At 36.5% G+C, this 13,492-nt stretch overlaps 1 protein-coding gene across 1 annotated transcript in view; it reads right to left on the bottom strand.

The window, feature by feature from the left end:
- MALRD1 (MAM and LDL receptor class A domain containing 1) overlaps window positions 1-13,492 on the bottom strand; it is a 590,849-nt gene that overhangs the window by 344,124 nt on the left and 233,233 nt on the right. Inside the window, exons 25-26 of the mRNA XM_068987706.1 lie at window positions 5,155-5,402; window positions 742-1,033 (exon numbers count right to left, since the gene is read on the bottom strand). Coding sequence (XP_068843807.1) covers window positions 742-1,033; window positions 5,155-5,402 — 540 coding nt within the window. The remainder of the gene's footprint in view (window positions 1-741; window positions 1,034-5,154; window positions 5,403-13,492) is intronic.

The raw sequence follows: 13,492 nt of genomic DNA, 5'->3' as shown, positions 1-13,492 counted from the left end.
CCTCTAATATATTATAGGGATTAATGCTACTTACTATTTCCACATAACACTGCCAACCTATGCATTATATTGGACATCTATCAAGTCAACATTTTAATCTAATTATTAAGAAAAATTACCCAAATATTTTTACGTGAATGGATGGACATAGGCAATCATCTAAATGACTTAAATATATAAATTAAACCATTCAAATGAATAAGTGAGTGAGTGTTAGTCGGTCAGTCATATCTGACTCTTTGTGACTCCATGGACTATATAACCCACAAGGCTCCTCTGTCCATGGAATTCTCCAGGCAAGAATACTGGAGTGGGTTGCCATTTCTTTCAAATGAATCAAGTATTTGTCTAAAGAGAAAAAAGTATATAAAATGACCACAATAACATCTAATTAAAATGGAATAAATCTGTTCTAGACATTCTTACATTTTATTAAGAGTGAATGATGTTTATTTCAGATTGAAATCTGAATCAAACTGAAAACAAAGGAGCCTTATTTTATTGATCTAAGAAGATACTGACTAAACGAAGAACTCAGGAATTGGTAAATACACCAAAGCTTGGAGAAAAAATTGGAAGACAAGTTTATGAGTAAAGGCTTGAAAGATAACATTTTAGATTCAAAAAGATTTTTCCTTATGAAAATAATAATTTACTAGGTGTTTAGGTCACTTCTTTTCCATTTCTTTCCTTCCCACCTACCACTCTGTAAAAGCACTAACTACATATATCAAAATGTACCTGTTGGAAGAGGCACTGAGAGTTCTTCTTTCATGGAGTGATGGGAAGATAGACAGTTCTTTGTCAGCACAATATCATCCAGTGCAATATCACCGCGGTGGCCCTTCCCAACGCGGCCTTCAAATTTGAGTTGGAAGTCCTCATCACCAGACAGGGCTAGCTCTTTCCGCTGCCAGAAATTGCCTTGTTCTACAGTGAGGTTAAGCAGGACCTTCGTTTGGTTTGAGACTGATACCTGGATCAAGGTGAGCGCTCCAATGCCATGTCCATACATGTGGTAATGAAAAATTATCTGCAACCAAAAATAGAAATATTATAAATAATTAGTACAACTAATTTCATCTTACTTTCAATTATATCATGTTGTCCTCTCTTTTCTTAACAGATTCTGGAAGAAAAATTAGGTCTGTATGTTCTATTGCTTAGTGAATACTCTATCAATGAATGAAGTTAGTCCAGCCTTAAATCCTATGTTGCAAAACATAGAATGTAGTACAATAAGGACCAAGCAGGAATTTAGTTGAAAAAATGAGTGGTGTTTACTTCCTTTTTGTGACTTATAAAAGTAGGATTCCTCTACAAACTCTTAAAATCCACTGTCAAAGGGATAAAAATATCATTAAAAAGTGATGTATTATATAGAAAGACTTTTCATGATTAAGAAACATCAGGTACTAAAGAAAATTTCCATCTCATGAAACTTAAATCATTTCCTTCAAAACAGCAGAGTACTTGATGGCTTATTCCACCACATTCTTTACTTGAAACACATTTTCAGTTCTTCAAGGTCCTCAGGGCTCTACTATACAGAGCAAAACCACCAGAATAGCAATTTCTAAATTTTACTTGAAATGTTTTAGAAGAGTAGACTTGAGTTTTACCCCCAAGTAAAAATTAATATGAGTATTTCCAAGGATTAACATTTCAGTGTTTCAAATATGGAGTTTACCAGATTTTTGGTGATTAAAACACTGATGGAGAAAGTTGGGGAAATTCTAAAAAAAAGAAGAGTATGAGTTAGGAACAGTAGGGACTCTGTGTTTTTAAGCTTTTAGCTTGTCATTGTTAGGAGTGAGGGAAAACTAATGGTGGGTGATCTTCATGCAGGAAAATAACATTTTAGAAACACTGGTACTCATGGATATTATATTCTAGAGAAGGGAAATGAATGTGTTTAAAGGATAAAGAATGTGATTAAACCATATACATAATGCATACTTTCAAACAGCATCAAGAGGTAAGCTCTGTGAAGTCAATCTATGCAAATTTCCTAGCTGATGAATAATACCCAAACTTCAGCTATTACTCTATGATCCAAAAATGTTTATTCTACTGATTAACACATTAGTGTAGGAAAACATGAACTCTGTGACCACTGTGGCTTGTTCTGGGGGGACTGGTCAAACCTGTGTGGCACAAAGTGAGAAACAAAAGTATCTGACCAGGATTGACATATATACACTACTGACACTATGTATAAAATAGGTAACTAATGAGAACTTACTGTACAGCCCAGGGAACTCTACCCAATGCTCTGTAGTGACCTAAAGAGGAAGAAAATAAAAAAAAGGAGGGGATGTACGTATGTGTAGAGCTGATTCCAGGGGGCTCCCCTGGTGGCTCAGTGGTAAACAATCCACCTGCCAATTCAGGAGACATGGTTTCGATCCCTGGGTCGCAAAGATCCTCTGGAGGAGGAAATGGCAATCCACTCCAATATTTTTGCCTGAGAAATCTCGTGAAGAGGAGCTATGGGGCTGCAAAAGAGTCTGACATGACTTAGCAACTAAATAACAACAGAGCTGATTCACTTTGCTATACAGCAGAAAACTAACACAACAATGTAAAGCAAATATATTCCATTAAAAATTAATTTCAAAAAGGGTCTGAGGCCAGCCTCTTGAGCAGTGTCAGAACGCAAGAAAGGAAACTATCCAACAGGCAATAGCACACAGCTGTTTGGAGCCCCTGCAGTCATACACATGGTCTTCCCAGTATTCTACCTTGTTTTGTCTTATTTGCACAGAAAGCCTAAGGCATATGTTTTATGTCACATAAACACTTCTGTATCTTCTTGAGGCCATTTTCTGAATGATACCATTGGATTAACATGCAAACAAACATCTAAACGCAAATACTCCATTTCTACAGAGAATACTTGGTGACAATGTAACATAATCACAGGGCAACAGGAGCAAATGAAAATCTGTCGAGTACTGAATTCTTTTAAGGAGGCATCTTCACCAGAAATTTCAGTTACTCAGAGGTCTGCATCCTTCTCTGTATTCCACCCATCCCTCAGAAGGTAGAAAAATCTCCAGTTTGATTTTTTTTCTGCCTGAAGATATTCCACAAGGTTAAGTGACAGAAAGGATTTTCATGAAAGTTTAGGAGGTCATTTCTGCTCACTTGATAAATTTTTTATATCTGAGAGTCCCAGTCATTTCCAGCATGACTTTTCCTTACTTCTTTGTATACAATCTATATCATAAATATTCATAAAATGAACCATTCATCATTAATTTTTTGACATTTCTCCTAGGCATACTTCATTATTCTCACACAGATGTTTAAAACAGTGGGAACTATAGTTCTGGGACCAGGCAAAATTAGAGATAAATGAAACCCTTGGTTACTACAGTATGAAAAAAAAAATCTATTGAACATTCTTAGAGGAAGTCTAAATAGAAAAGCTAAGAAGTCTTCTTTCTGTTGTCTTCCAAATTACTCGATACTTTCTTGAAAATAAAACCCCAGAACACCAGGTTTATATATGTTGTGTCTATATCTATAAATCTGTATATTCGCAGTCTTGGAAAGTTAATTGAAAATTAAACATGAAGTATATAAAATTTCAGTTTTACTTTGCTTCTCTAAAACTCAATGTTTGCCAAACTAATTAAAGTTTAATTGTGTATTTTTTCATTACATCCATTCTGGACTGCTGAGTTACATCTTTCAAACTTTGATCATGTCACTTTCTTGCAGAAAATCTATTAAATGTGCCTAAAGAGAGAAGAGAGATATTACTCTGAGTGTTAAACTATGAAATCGACTTAAGCTGAGACAGAAAATCTCCTAAGACAAACTAAAGGTTTAACATGACTGGGCTGGGACAGTGGTAGGATGTGAAGGATGGTCAGTATAAAACAGAGGAATAAACACCTGTAGTAAATACAGGTTCAGCTGGAGAGCCCATGAGCAAAGATTAAACATGCCTCCTTCTGGAGTTAAGACTCTCTGTGTTGTGGAAAGAAACATACAAGAATATGACAATCTGAAGATAATAAAGATTTAAATCATGCCTCCCAGTTTGATTCTTTGATCAGCTAGCAACTTTCGGGATATAATTTGTTTTCTTTTCAGTGTTCAGACATTGAGGAATACACCAGTCCGAATACATGTGTTCACAGCTATGAAGACTGTATTTTTTATAAAGGGCACATTTATGCACACATTAACCTCTTATAAAAAGATGCCATGAAGTCATTTCTGAGTGCTTAATTTATATGTAAAGCTAAATTTAGCTCCCAGCCTAGCTGGCTCAAATCCCTTGGGGAATAAAAACAGACAATCACACAAATAATAAAGGAAAGTGAAGGACCTTGCAAATGCATAGTCATCATATGAAGATCCAAACAACTCTACTTATATTTTTAACACTCTATAAACATTTTCTTCAAATTTCCACAGGATAATCGCAAAATCATTTTTTCCTAATCTAGAAATTCTACCTTTTAAAGGGTCAACTTCAGTCTTTAATTTTCCGTGAAGATGTCCAACCATTTTATCATGGTGTCAACTATGATTAATATTAGTTCTTGGAAATATTTAACTATATGCCATTTCTCGCTGTTTAATTCTCTTCCTTATGATGAAATTCCCATAATTCCAATGAGTGCCAAGTTCCCTGAGTGGACACAACCAATATTTTACTTTGTTCTAGGTGACTCAGACAGTAAAGAAACTGCCTGTAATGCAGAGACACATGTTCAATCCCTGGGTTGGGAATATCCCCTGGAGAAGGAAATGGCAACCCAATCCAGTATTCTTGCCTGGAGAATTCCATGGACAGAGGAATCTGCTGGGTTACAGTCCACGGGGTTGCAAAGAGTCGGACACAACTGAATTACTAATACTTTCTTTCACTTTCACTTTCACCCATAGTTATGGATTAAAAACCATGACATTTTCCCAATGGATTCCAAGATTCCTTGTCTATGGAACTTATCCACAGGATAAATTCTTCCAACAGTTCTAACAAACCTTCCCTTTCATCTTCACTTTCTGACTCTCACAAAATTCCAAGTTGAGTGCATTCAAACTCACTTTTTGGTCTGGTTCTGGCCATTCTGTTTTCTGTTTTTGACTCTATCAGAAGTTGCTTATAACATTTCTGTTTTTTCTCCATACCTTACAGTTTTTGCTTCTCCTGCTTATGACTGGACTTGAAATCCTGGCTGCCCTCATGGGCTGCTGAGGGAACAAGCTCTTTATAAAGATGTAATGGCCAGATGAATTTCCCAAGGTGTGGTCAGCTGCTGGCTCTGTGCCTGTAGCAGGGACATTGCTCGCCTTCAGATTCCAGTCAAAGTCATCATCCTGCTCCTGCTCCCAGGAACAAAGATCAAACTCAAAATCACAGCGCCCCCTGGAGGCACCTGGAAAACATTTTCCAATATATGGTGGAGAGAAAAAGGAAATTAGCCGATAAAGCATGCTATCCAAAATCACATTTTATAAAGCATTCTCATGTCTAGGGACCTCTGAATTTGCCCCTCTCTCTGCCAGGATTCCTTCCCAAATGTCCACATGCCATGCCCACTCATTTCTATCAGATCTGTATTTGAATATCACCTTGTCAGTGAATCCTTGTTTACTGGTGTATCTAAAATCTCCTATACTCAACTCTCTCCTGCTTCACTTCTTTATTTTTATTGTTGGCACTTTACTAATATATCATATCTTTACCTATTTATTTTATTTTTTTTGGTCTTCCCTCACTCTTCACTGATCAGAATGCATGTTTCATGAAGGAGAGACTTTGCTCAGTTTTGTTCATTGCTATTTTTCCAGTGCCTGGCAAAAAACTGCTTAATTAGCTGAATAAATAAATGAAATTTAAAAAAAGAAAAAACAAAAAATTATAGTAATCTTATGTAAGCTTTTATATAGAGAATGAATAAACAACAAGGTCCTATTGTATAGCATGAGGATTATATTCAATATTATATGATAAACTATAATGGCAAAGAATACAAAAAATAATGTATATATATGTATAAACTGAATCACTTTGCTGTACAGCAGTAATTAACACAACATTGTAAATCAACTATACTTCATTTAAAAATACCAAAAAATTTACAGTAATCCTGCCACATCATGCAATATTCAAATCCTACCAATATTATCCTGATAGAAACATTAAAACAGAATATTTTAGTTTGTTACACACAGAGATGTAACAAACTAATGACTTACATAAGTTTATTTCTTCACCAATCTGGTCCCAGGTTCAAAATCCATGGGAAAATGTTAGCATTATACACATTTTCTCCTCCAAACCCCTATTTAATCAAAGTAACTTATTTCTTCTCTCTTCTTCTCTTTGCTTCTCAGCTCTTGGTAGGGAATTTAGGAAGTTCATTATTTTTCAACACAGTTTGGCATGGGAAATACTGCCTGAAGCAAAAATTACTAATCATCATAATTATTTTTTAATGTATACTCATTTTAGAGAAAATAAAATTGTAAAATGAAAAAGTAAGGTCAAAACTGCAATGATTTATTATAATAAGTCACAGAAACTAAATCTGTTATTTAATACCACATTGCTTAAGTTTCTCTTTCATTTCCAGAACAGTAAAAATTATTGAGTTCAACTACGTCCTTATTGGTTTTCTGCCTGCCCAATCTATGCGTCTCTGACAGTTGTTGTTGTTCAGTCACTCTCATGTCTAACTCTCCACGACCCCATGGGCTGCAGCACTCCAGGCTTGATTTCCTTTTTTTTCTTTTTTAAAATACAGGCTACCCTCTTTTTCTTCTTCTTTTTTTGCTTTTTTCTGGTCGCCCTAGAGTCTACATTATACATTTGCAACTAATCCAGGACAACTTTTAAATAACAACAGACCACTTCAAGGGTGGTGTGAATAGCTTGTAATAACAAAATAACCCTAATTCCTCGTTTTCATTTCTTATATTACTGCTGTCATTAATTTCACAAAGATAAGCACATGTATTGGAAAAGGAAATGGCAACCCACTCCAGTGTTCTTGCCTGGGAAATCCCATGGACAGAGGAGCCTGGAGGGCTACAGTCCATGGGGTCACAAAGAATCAGACATGACTTAGTGATTAAACAACAAAATATATGTATATATACACACATACATATATATAGATATACATAAATATATAAGCATATGTAACACATTATAGCTTTTTATTATTTTGAACAAACTATCTAAGAAAAAAAAACATTTTTTATTTTACCTTCACTTACTGCTCCTCTGATACTCCTTTCTTTATATAGCTCTGAATTTCAGATCTTTTTTTTCCTCTCAAAAAGTTATTTTAACATTTCTTGGAAGGCAAGTCTACTAGCAACAGATGCTCTTATTGTTTGTCTGAGAAAGTCTATACCTTCCTCATATTTAAAGGATAAATTCACAGGGTACAGAATTCTACATCAGTTTTTTTTTTTTTTTCCTTACAACACTTTAAATGTCATTCTACTTTCTTCTATCTTACATTGTTTCTGTGGAGAAGTTGGATGTAATTTTTACTTTTATTTGTGTATAAGTAAGGTATTTTTCCCTCTGACTTCCTTCAGAAATTTTACTTTACCATTGACTTTCTGTAATGTTAAAAGTTAAGCCCACATGTAGATTTTTGGGGCATTTATCCAGAATCATATTTCCTGAACTTCCTGTATCTGTGATTTTTATGTGCCATAGGTTTGGCAAAATTCTCAGTCATTATTGCTTCAAATATTTCTTCTGTTCCTTTCTTGCTTCTCCCTTAGATATTCCCATCAGTCACATCTTTGATAGTTGTCCCATAGCCCCCCAATATTCTGTTCTGTTTTTCTCAGTCTTCCTTCATTTGCTTTTCAGTTTTGGAGACTTCTATTAACATACCCTCTAGCGCAGGTCTCTCTCCTCAGCCACATTCAGGCTACTGTTCAGTTAATCAAGACACCATTTCTGTTACAGTGTTTTTAATCACCATCATTTCTTTTGGGGTCTTTATTAGGATTTACATCTGTTCTTCTTGCATGTTGTTTTACCCACCAGAGGCCTTAGAATATAAATCATAATTGTTTTAAATTCTTAGTCTGATAATTCCAACATCCCTGCCATGTCTAGTTGTGATGGTTGTTCTGTTTCTTCAGATTCTATTTTTGTCTTTTAGTATGGCTTGTAATTTTTTCTTGATAACCAGACATGATATACCAAGTAAAAGGAACTGCTGTAAATAGGCCTTGAGATTCCCTGGTGGCTGAGACGGTAAAGAGTCTGCCTGCAATGCAGGAGACCTGGGTTTGATCCCTCTGTCAGGAAGATCCCCTGGAGAAGGAAACGGCAACCCATTCCTGTGTTCTTGCCTGGAAAATTCCATGGGCAGAGGAGCCTGTCAGGCTACAGTCCATGGGGTTGCAAAGAGTCAAATACGACTGAGCGACTTTACTTTCACAGAAGCAGGCCTTTAGCAATGTGGTGGTGAGTATGGGGGAGAGAGAGTGTGCTATGGTCCTATGCTTGGGTCTCTTAGTGAACCTATACCTCAGCACTGAATTTCACAAGTGTTCTCAGGATTTCTTTCCCCCTCACTTCTTAGGTGAAACAGGATTCCTAGAGGAAGCTAGCATTATTTCTCCTCCCCCTATCAGTTAAGCTCTGATAATACCCTAGCAATGCAGGCTCTTGTTAACTAATAATAGCTTCCCCCAATGATAGGACTTGTTAAGAAGAAACAAGTGCTTTGGTGAATTTCAAAATGATTCCTTTATCCCTCCTCCTGCTGGAAGAAGGAGGGGATTCTTTTTTCTCCAATGTTTAATGTGGGAACCTGGTTGAACTCCTGGAAATAAATCTCACACTGGGCCGGTGGTAGGGGAGCACACCTTATGGCTGTGTTCCCCTATAGTTTTTAACACTCAGGCTTGGCCACATTAAGCCTCCAGCAACTCATCAATATAACTCAAGTTTCCTATCCTAGCAACTGATTTCTGAAGTGGCTACTGCTTGCGAGTCTCTGTTCTGATAAATTCTGACTCTCTGTATAGACTGCCTATCTTCCCAATCTTGAGGACAGCTTTTGTGCTATGTCCTCCCCTCTCTTTTGGATGCAAGTGAACTGAAGTGATATTGTCACCCTGCTTATTTAACTTATATGCAGAGTACATCATGAGAAACACTGGGCTGGATGAAGCACAAGCTGGAATCAAGGTTGCTGGAAGAAATATCAATAACCTCATATATGCAGATGACACTACCCTTATGGAAGAAAGTGAATAAGAACTTAAGAGCCTCTTGATGAAAGTGAGAGTGAAAAAATTGGCTTAAAACTCAACATTCAGAAAAGTAAGATCATGGCATCTGGCCCAATCACTTCATGGCAAATAGAGGGGCAAACAGTGGCTGACTTTATTTTCTGGGGCTCCAAAGTCACTGCAGATGGTGACTGCAGCCATGAAATTAAAAGACGTGTGCTCCTTAGAAGAAAAGTTATGACCAACCTAGATAGCATATTAAAAAGCAGAGACGTTACTTTGCCAACAAAGGTCCATCTAGTCAAAGCTATGGTTTTTCCAGTAGTTGGGAATAGATGTGAGAATTAGACTGTAAAGAAAGCTGAATGCTCAAGAACTGGTGCTTTTGAACTGTGGTGTTGGAGAAGACTCTTGAGAATCCCTTGGACTTCAAGGAGATCCAACCAGTCCATCCTAAAGGAAATCAGTCCTGAATATTCATTGGAAGGACTGATCTGAAGCTGAAACTCCAATACTTTGGCCATCTGATATGAAGCACTAGCTCATTTGAAAGACCCCGATGCTGGTAAAGATTGAAGGCAGGAGGAGAAGGACACGGCAGAGGTTGATATGGTTGGATGGCATCAGTGACCTAATGGACATGAGTTTGAGTAAACCGCGGGAGTTGCTGATGGACCTGGGAGGCCTGGCCTGCTGCAGTCCATGGGGTCACAAAATGTCGGACACAACTGAGTGACTGACCTGAAGTGAAGTGAAAGTTGCTCAGTTGTGTCCAACTCTTTGCAACACCATGGACTATACAGTCCATAGAATTCTCCAGACCAGAATATTAGAGTGGGTAGCCTTTCCCTTCGCCAGGGGATCTTCCCAACCCAGGGATAAAACCCAGGTTTCCCACATTGCAAGCAGATTCTTTACCAGCTGAGACACAAGGGAAGCCCAAGAATACTGGAGTGGGTAGCCTATCCCTTCTCCAGGGGATATTCCTGACCTAGGAATCGAACTGGGTCTCCTGCACTGCAGGCAGATTATTTACCAACTGAGATATCGGGGAAGCCCTATGGATGCAAGAAGAGTTGTTCATTTTTCAGTCTGTTCAGACTTTTACTTGTAATTAAGACAATAGGTTGCTGGCAATTTCTGAGCTCTTCACATACAGAACCAGATAGTGGGAATTACATTAACACCTTTTTACAATTCTGCTGCTAAATGATAAAGAAGGCTGACACTGAAGAATTGATGCTTTTTAACTGTGGTGCTGCAGAAGACTCTTGAGAGTCCCTTGGACAGCAAGGAGATCAAACCAGTCAATTCTAAAGGAAATCAACTCTGAATATTCATTGGAAGGACTGATGCTGAAGCTGCAATACTTTGGCCACCTGATGCGAAGAGCCAACTTGTTGGAAAAGACCCTAATACTGGGAAAAACTGAAGGCAGGAGAAGAAGGAGATGACAGATAGTTGGATGGCATTACTGACTCAATGGACATGAGCTTGAGCAAACTCCAGGAGACAGTGAAGGACAGGGAATCTTGATGTGCTGCTGTCCATGGAGTTGCAAGAGTTGGACATGACTGAGCAACTGAACAACAACAATACAATAGGTTGCCAGCAATTTCTGAGCTCCTCACATACAGAACCAGATACTGGGAATACACAAACACCTTTTTATAATTCTTCTGGTAAATGATAACACTAACAATGTTAGTAAAGATGTTATAAAACTGAGAATGTATTAGTAAGTGCAATATCTTATAAACATATGTTTGGGACAGTTTTCACATTATTTAAAGTAAATTCACATGCTATGGCATAAAACCAATGAGTGATTAATTGGGCAATAAAAATGTACTGTTTAGAATTACTTGTCAACAGTAATTCTTTATTAAGTCCTATGTGAATATTACAAAGTGAAAGAGAAAATCTGTAAGATCGTAATTATAAGTAAGCTGATGTTCAAAACTAAAAATACTTAAGAAGGTAAGTTGCAATATGTCAAGGTATATTTAGACAAAGATTTTTCTCTTAAAGACAGCACATTTGAACAACTGGTCAAATAAATAAAATGTAATAAATTAAAAATTTAATAAATAAAATTTAGATGATTTTATCAAAATGAGAGTAGGAATGATTCTGCTGCCAAAACTCTCAGGAAAGGGAGGGCAGGTCAATACCCTGGCAGAAGTCACTGAAATTCCTGGATGAACAATCTATTTTATTACATGGGACTCTTTAAGAACTACCAAGGCATCAAATCTGTGTTTTTTCAGGGAATTCCCTGACAGCCCAGTGGTTAGGGCTCAGCACTTTCATTGCTGGGGCCAGAGTTCAATCATGGTCAGGGAATAAGATCCCACAAGCCACACAGCACAGTCAAAAACAAAAAAAAAAAAACATCTTTAAAAGAAAAATTTTTTTATTTATGGAGGTATTCTTACTGTTAACACATGTCAGATAAAAGTTTTAGTTCAGAATACCAAAGTTCTCCCAGGTATTCTCTCAAAGGACAGGGAAGTAAATCTCACTAAAATAATAATGAACCCCAACTCATTATCTTGTTTATAATCTGAACTCTTGTCTTGGTTAAGAATATAAATGAAGTAACTAATTCAGTTGCCCTTACATTAGAAAATCTAACATCCCCTGAGGACCAGATTCCCATATGGACCAGCATCTAAAAAGGCCACTTGTATAAGGAAATGATGTGCATTGCTAAAAGACTGATTCGTTTTTCTAAAAAAAATAAAATAAAATACTGCTGCATGAATCTCTATAATGTAAATCATATTTCTGCTTTTGATATTTTCTATAGGTTTGAAGATATGTTTCCTTGGAAAGTTTTATTATAAAATGTCAGTGGAGAAAACACAAGGAGGCCTAAAAGCTGTTTGAATTTCACATCACTATGGTAAGGAGGGGCAACTTATGCTTTCATTTTCTACTATTTCCCATTGGTGCCAGGTGAGAAAGTAACAAGTAGTCTTCTGTGCAGATGCCAATTCCTGGCATATCATGGAGCAATTAATGCCAATGCCAGACAAGTGTGCCCTCAGGAGGAAAATGATCACCTTTGTCTACAGCTGTGTCATCCATCAAACCAGTTTTTCCCTTTCAAAATGCTATTATTTTTCCATGGATCAATATCCTTATAAGTATAAAATATCACTTTCATTTAAAATGTGCATAGTTTTGAAAGAACATGGCTTGTAAGTTCTTACCATCAACTCTCCAAAATTAAAATAGCATTATATTCATTTGTCCCTTTCATATATGTTTTAATTATTTATTTTAAATTGAAGTATAGTTGCTGTACAATATGTTACAGGTATACAATATAGTGATTCAAAAATGTCAAAGGTTATACTCCATTTATAGTTTTTATAAAATATTAGCTATTTTCCATGTGTTGCATAATATATCCTTGGAGCTTATATTATACCTAGTAGTTTGTACTTCTTAATCCCTAACCCACATATTACCTATATTACCTCTCCCCTCCTGCCTCCTCTCCCTACTGGTAACAACGAGGTTGTTCTCTGTATCTTTGAGTCTGCTTCTTTTTTGTATTATTCACTAATTTGTTGTATTTTTTAGAATTCACATGTAAGTTATATCATGGAAATTTGTCTTTCTCTGACTTATTTCATTTAGCATAATGCCCACCAAGTCCATCCATATCGTTGCAAATGGCAAAATTGGATTATTTTTATGGCTGAGGAGTATTACAATGTATGTATGTGTATACACACACACACACACACACACACACACAATCTTCTTCACCCATTCATCTGTTGATGGAGACTTAGGTTGCTTCCATATCTTGGCAACTGTAAATAATGCTGCTGTGAATATTGGGGAGCATGTATTCTTTTGAATTAGTATTTATTGAGCACATTCTATCAATAAAGCACATTTAAGAAACTGGGAAACAGCCTGGAAACAGGGCTCCATTGTATTAATCAGAACATAACATCAGGGCTTGAGCATTTTCTTTATACATATTATTACACTTAATTCCCACATCTCTGTATAATAGTTATTATGCTTATTTTGGTCAAAGAGAAAGCTAGAGTTCAGAGTTAAAGTACTTTGCTTAGTACTATCTAGTAAATAGCAGGACTATGAGTTTAAGAATGATATGACAGAACCCCTGCACCAGTATTCCCCATTATAATGATGTACACAGTGGCTGGGGGTAGAGGCTGCAAAAAAGAAAAAATACAAATAATAAAGGGTAAGAAAATATATG

This window comes from Capricornis sumatraensis, chromosome 15 (assembly GCF_032405125.1).
Source record: "Capricornis sumatraensis isolate serow.1 chromosome 15, serow.2, whole genome shotgun sequence".
Classification (NCBI taxonomy): Eukaryota; Metazoa; Chordata; class Mammalia; order Artiodactyla; family Bovidae; genus Capricornis; species Capricornis sumatraensis.
Note: the sequence above shows the minus strand (reverse complement) of the source record. Positions and strands in the feature narration are given on the sequence as shown.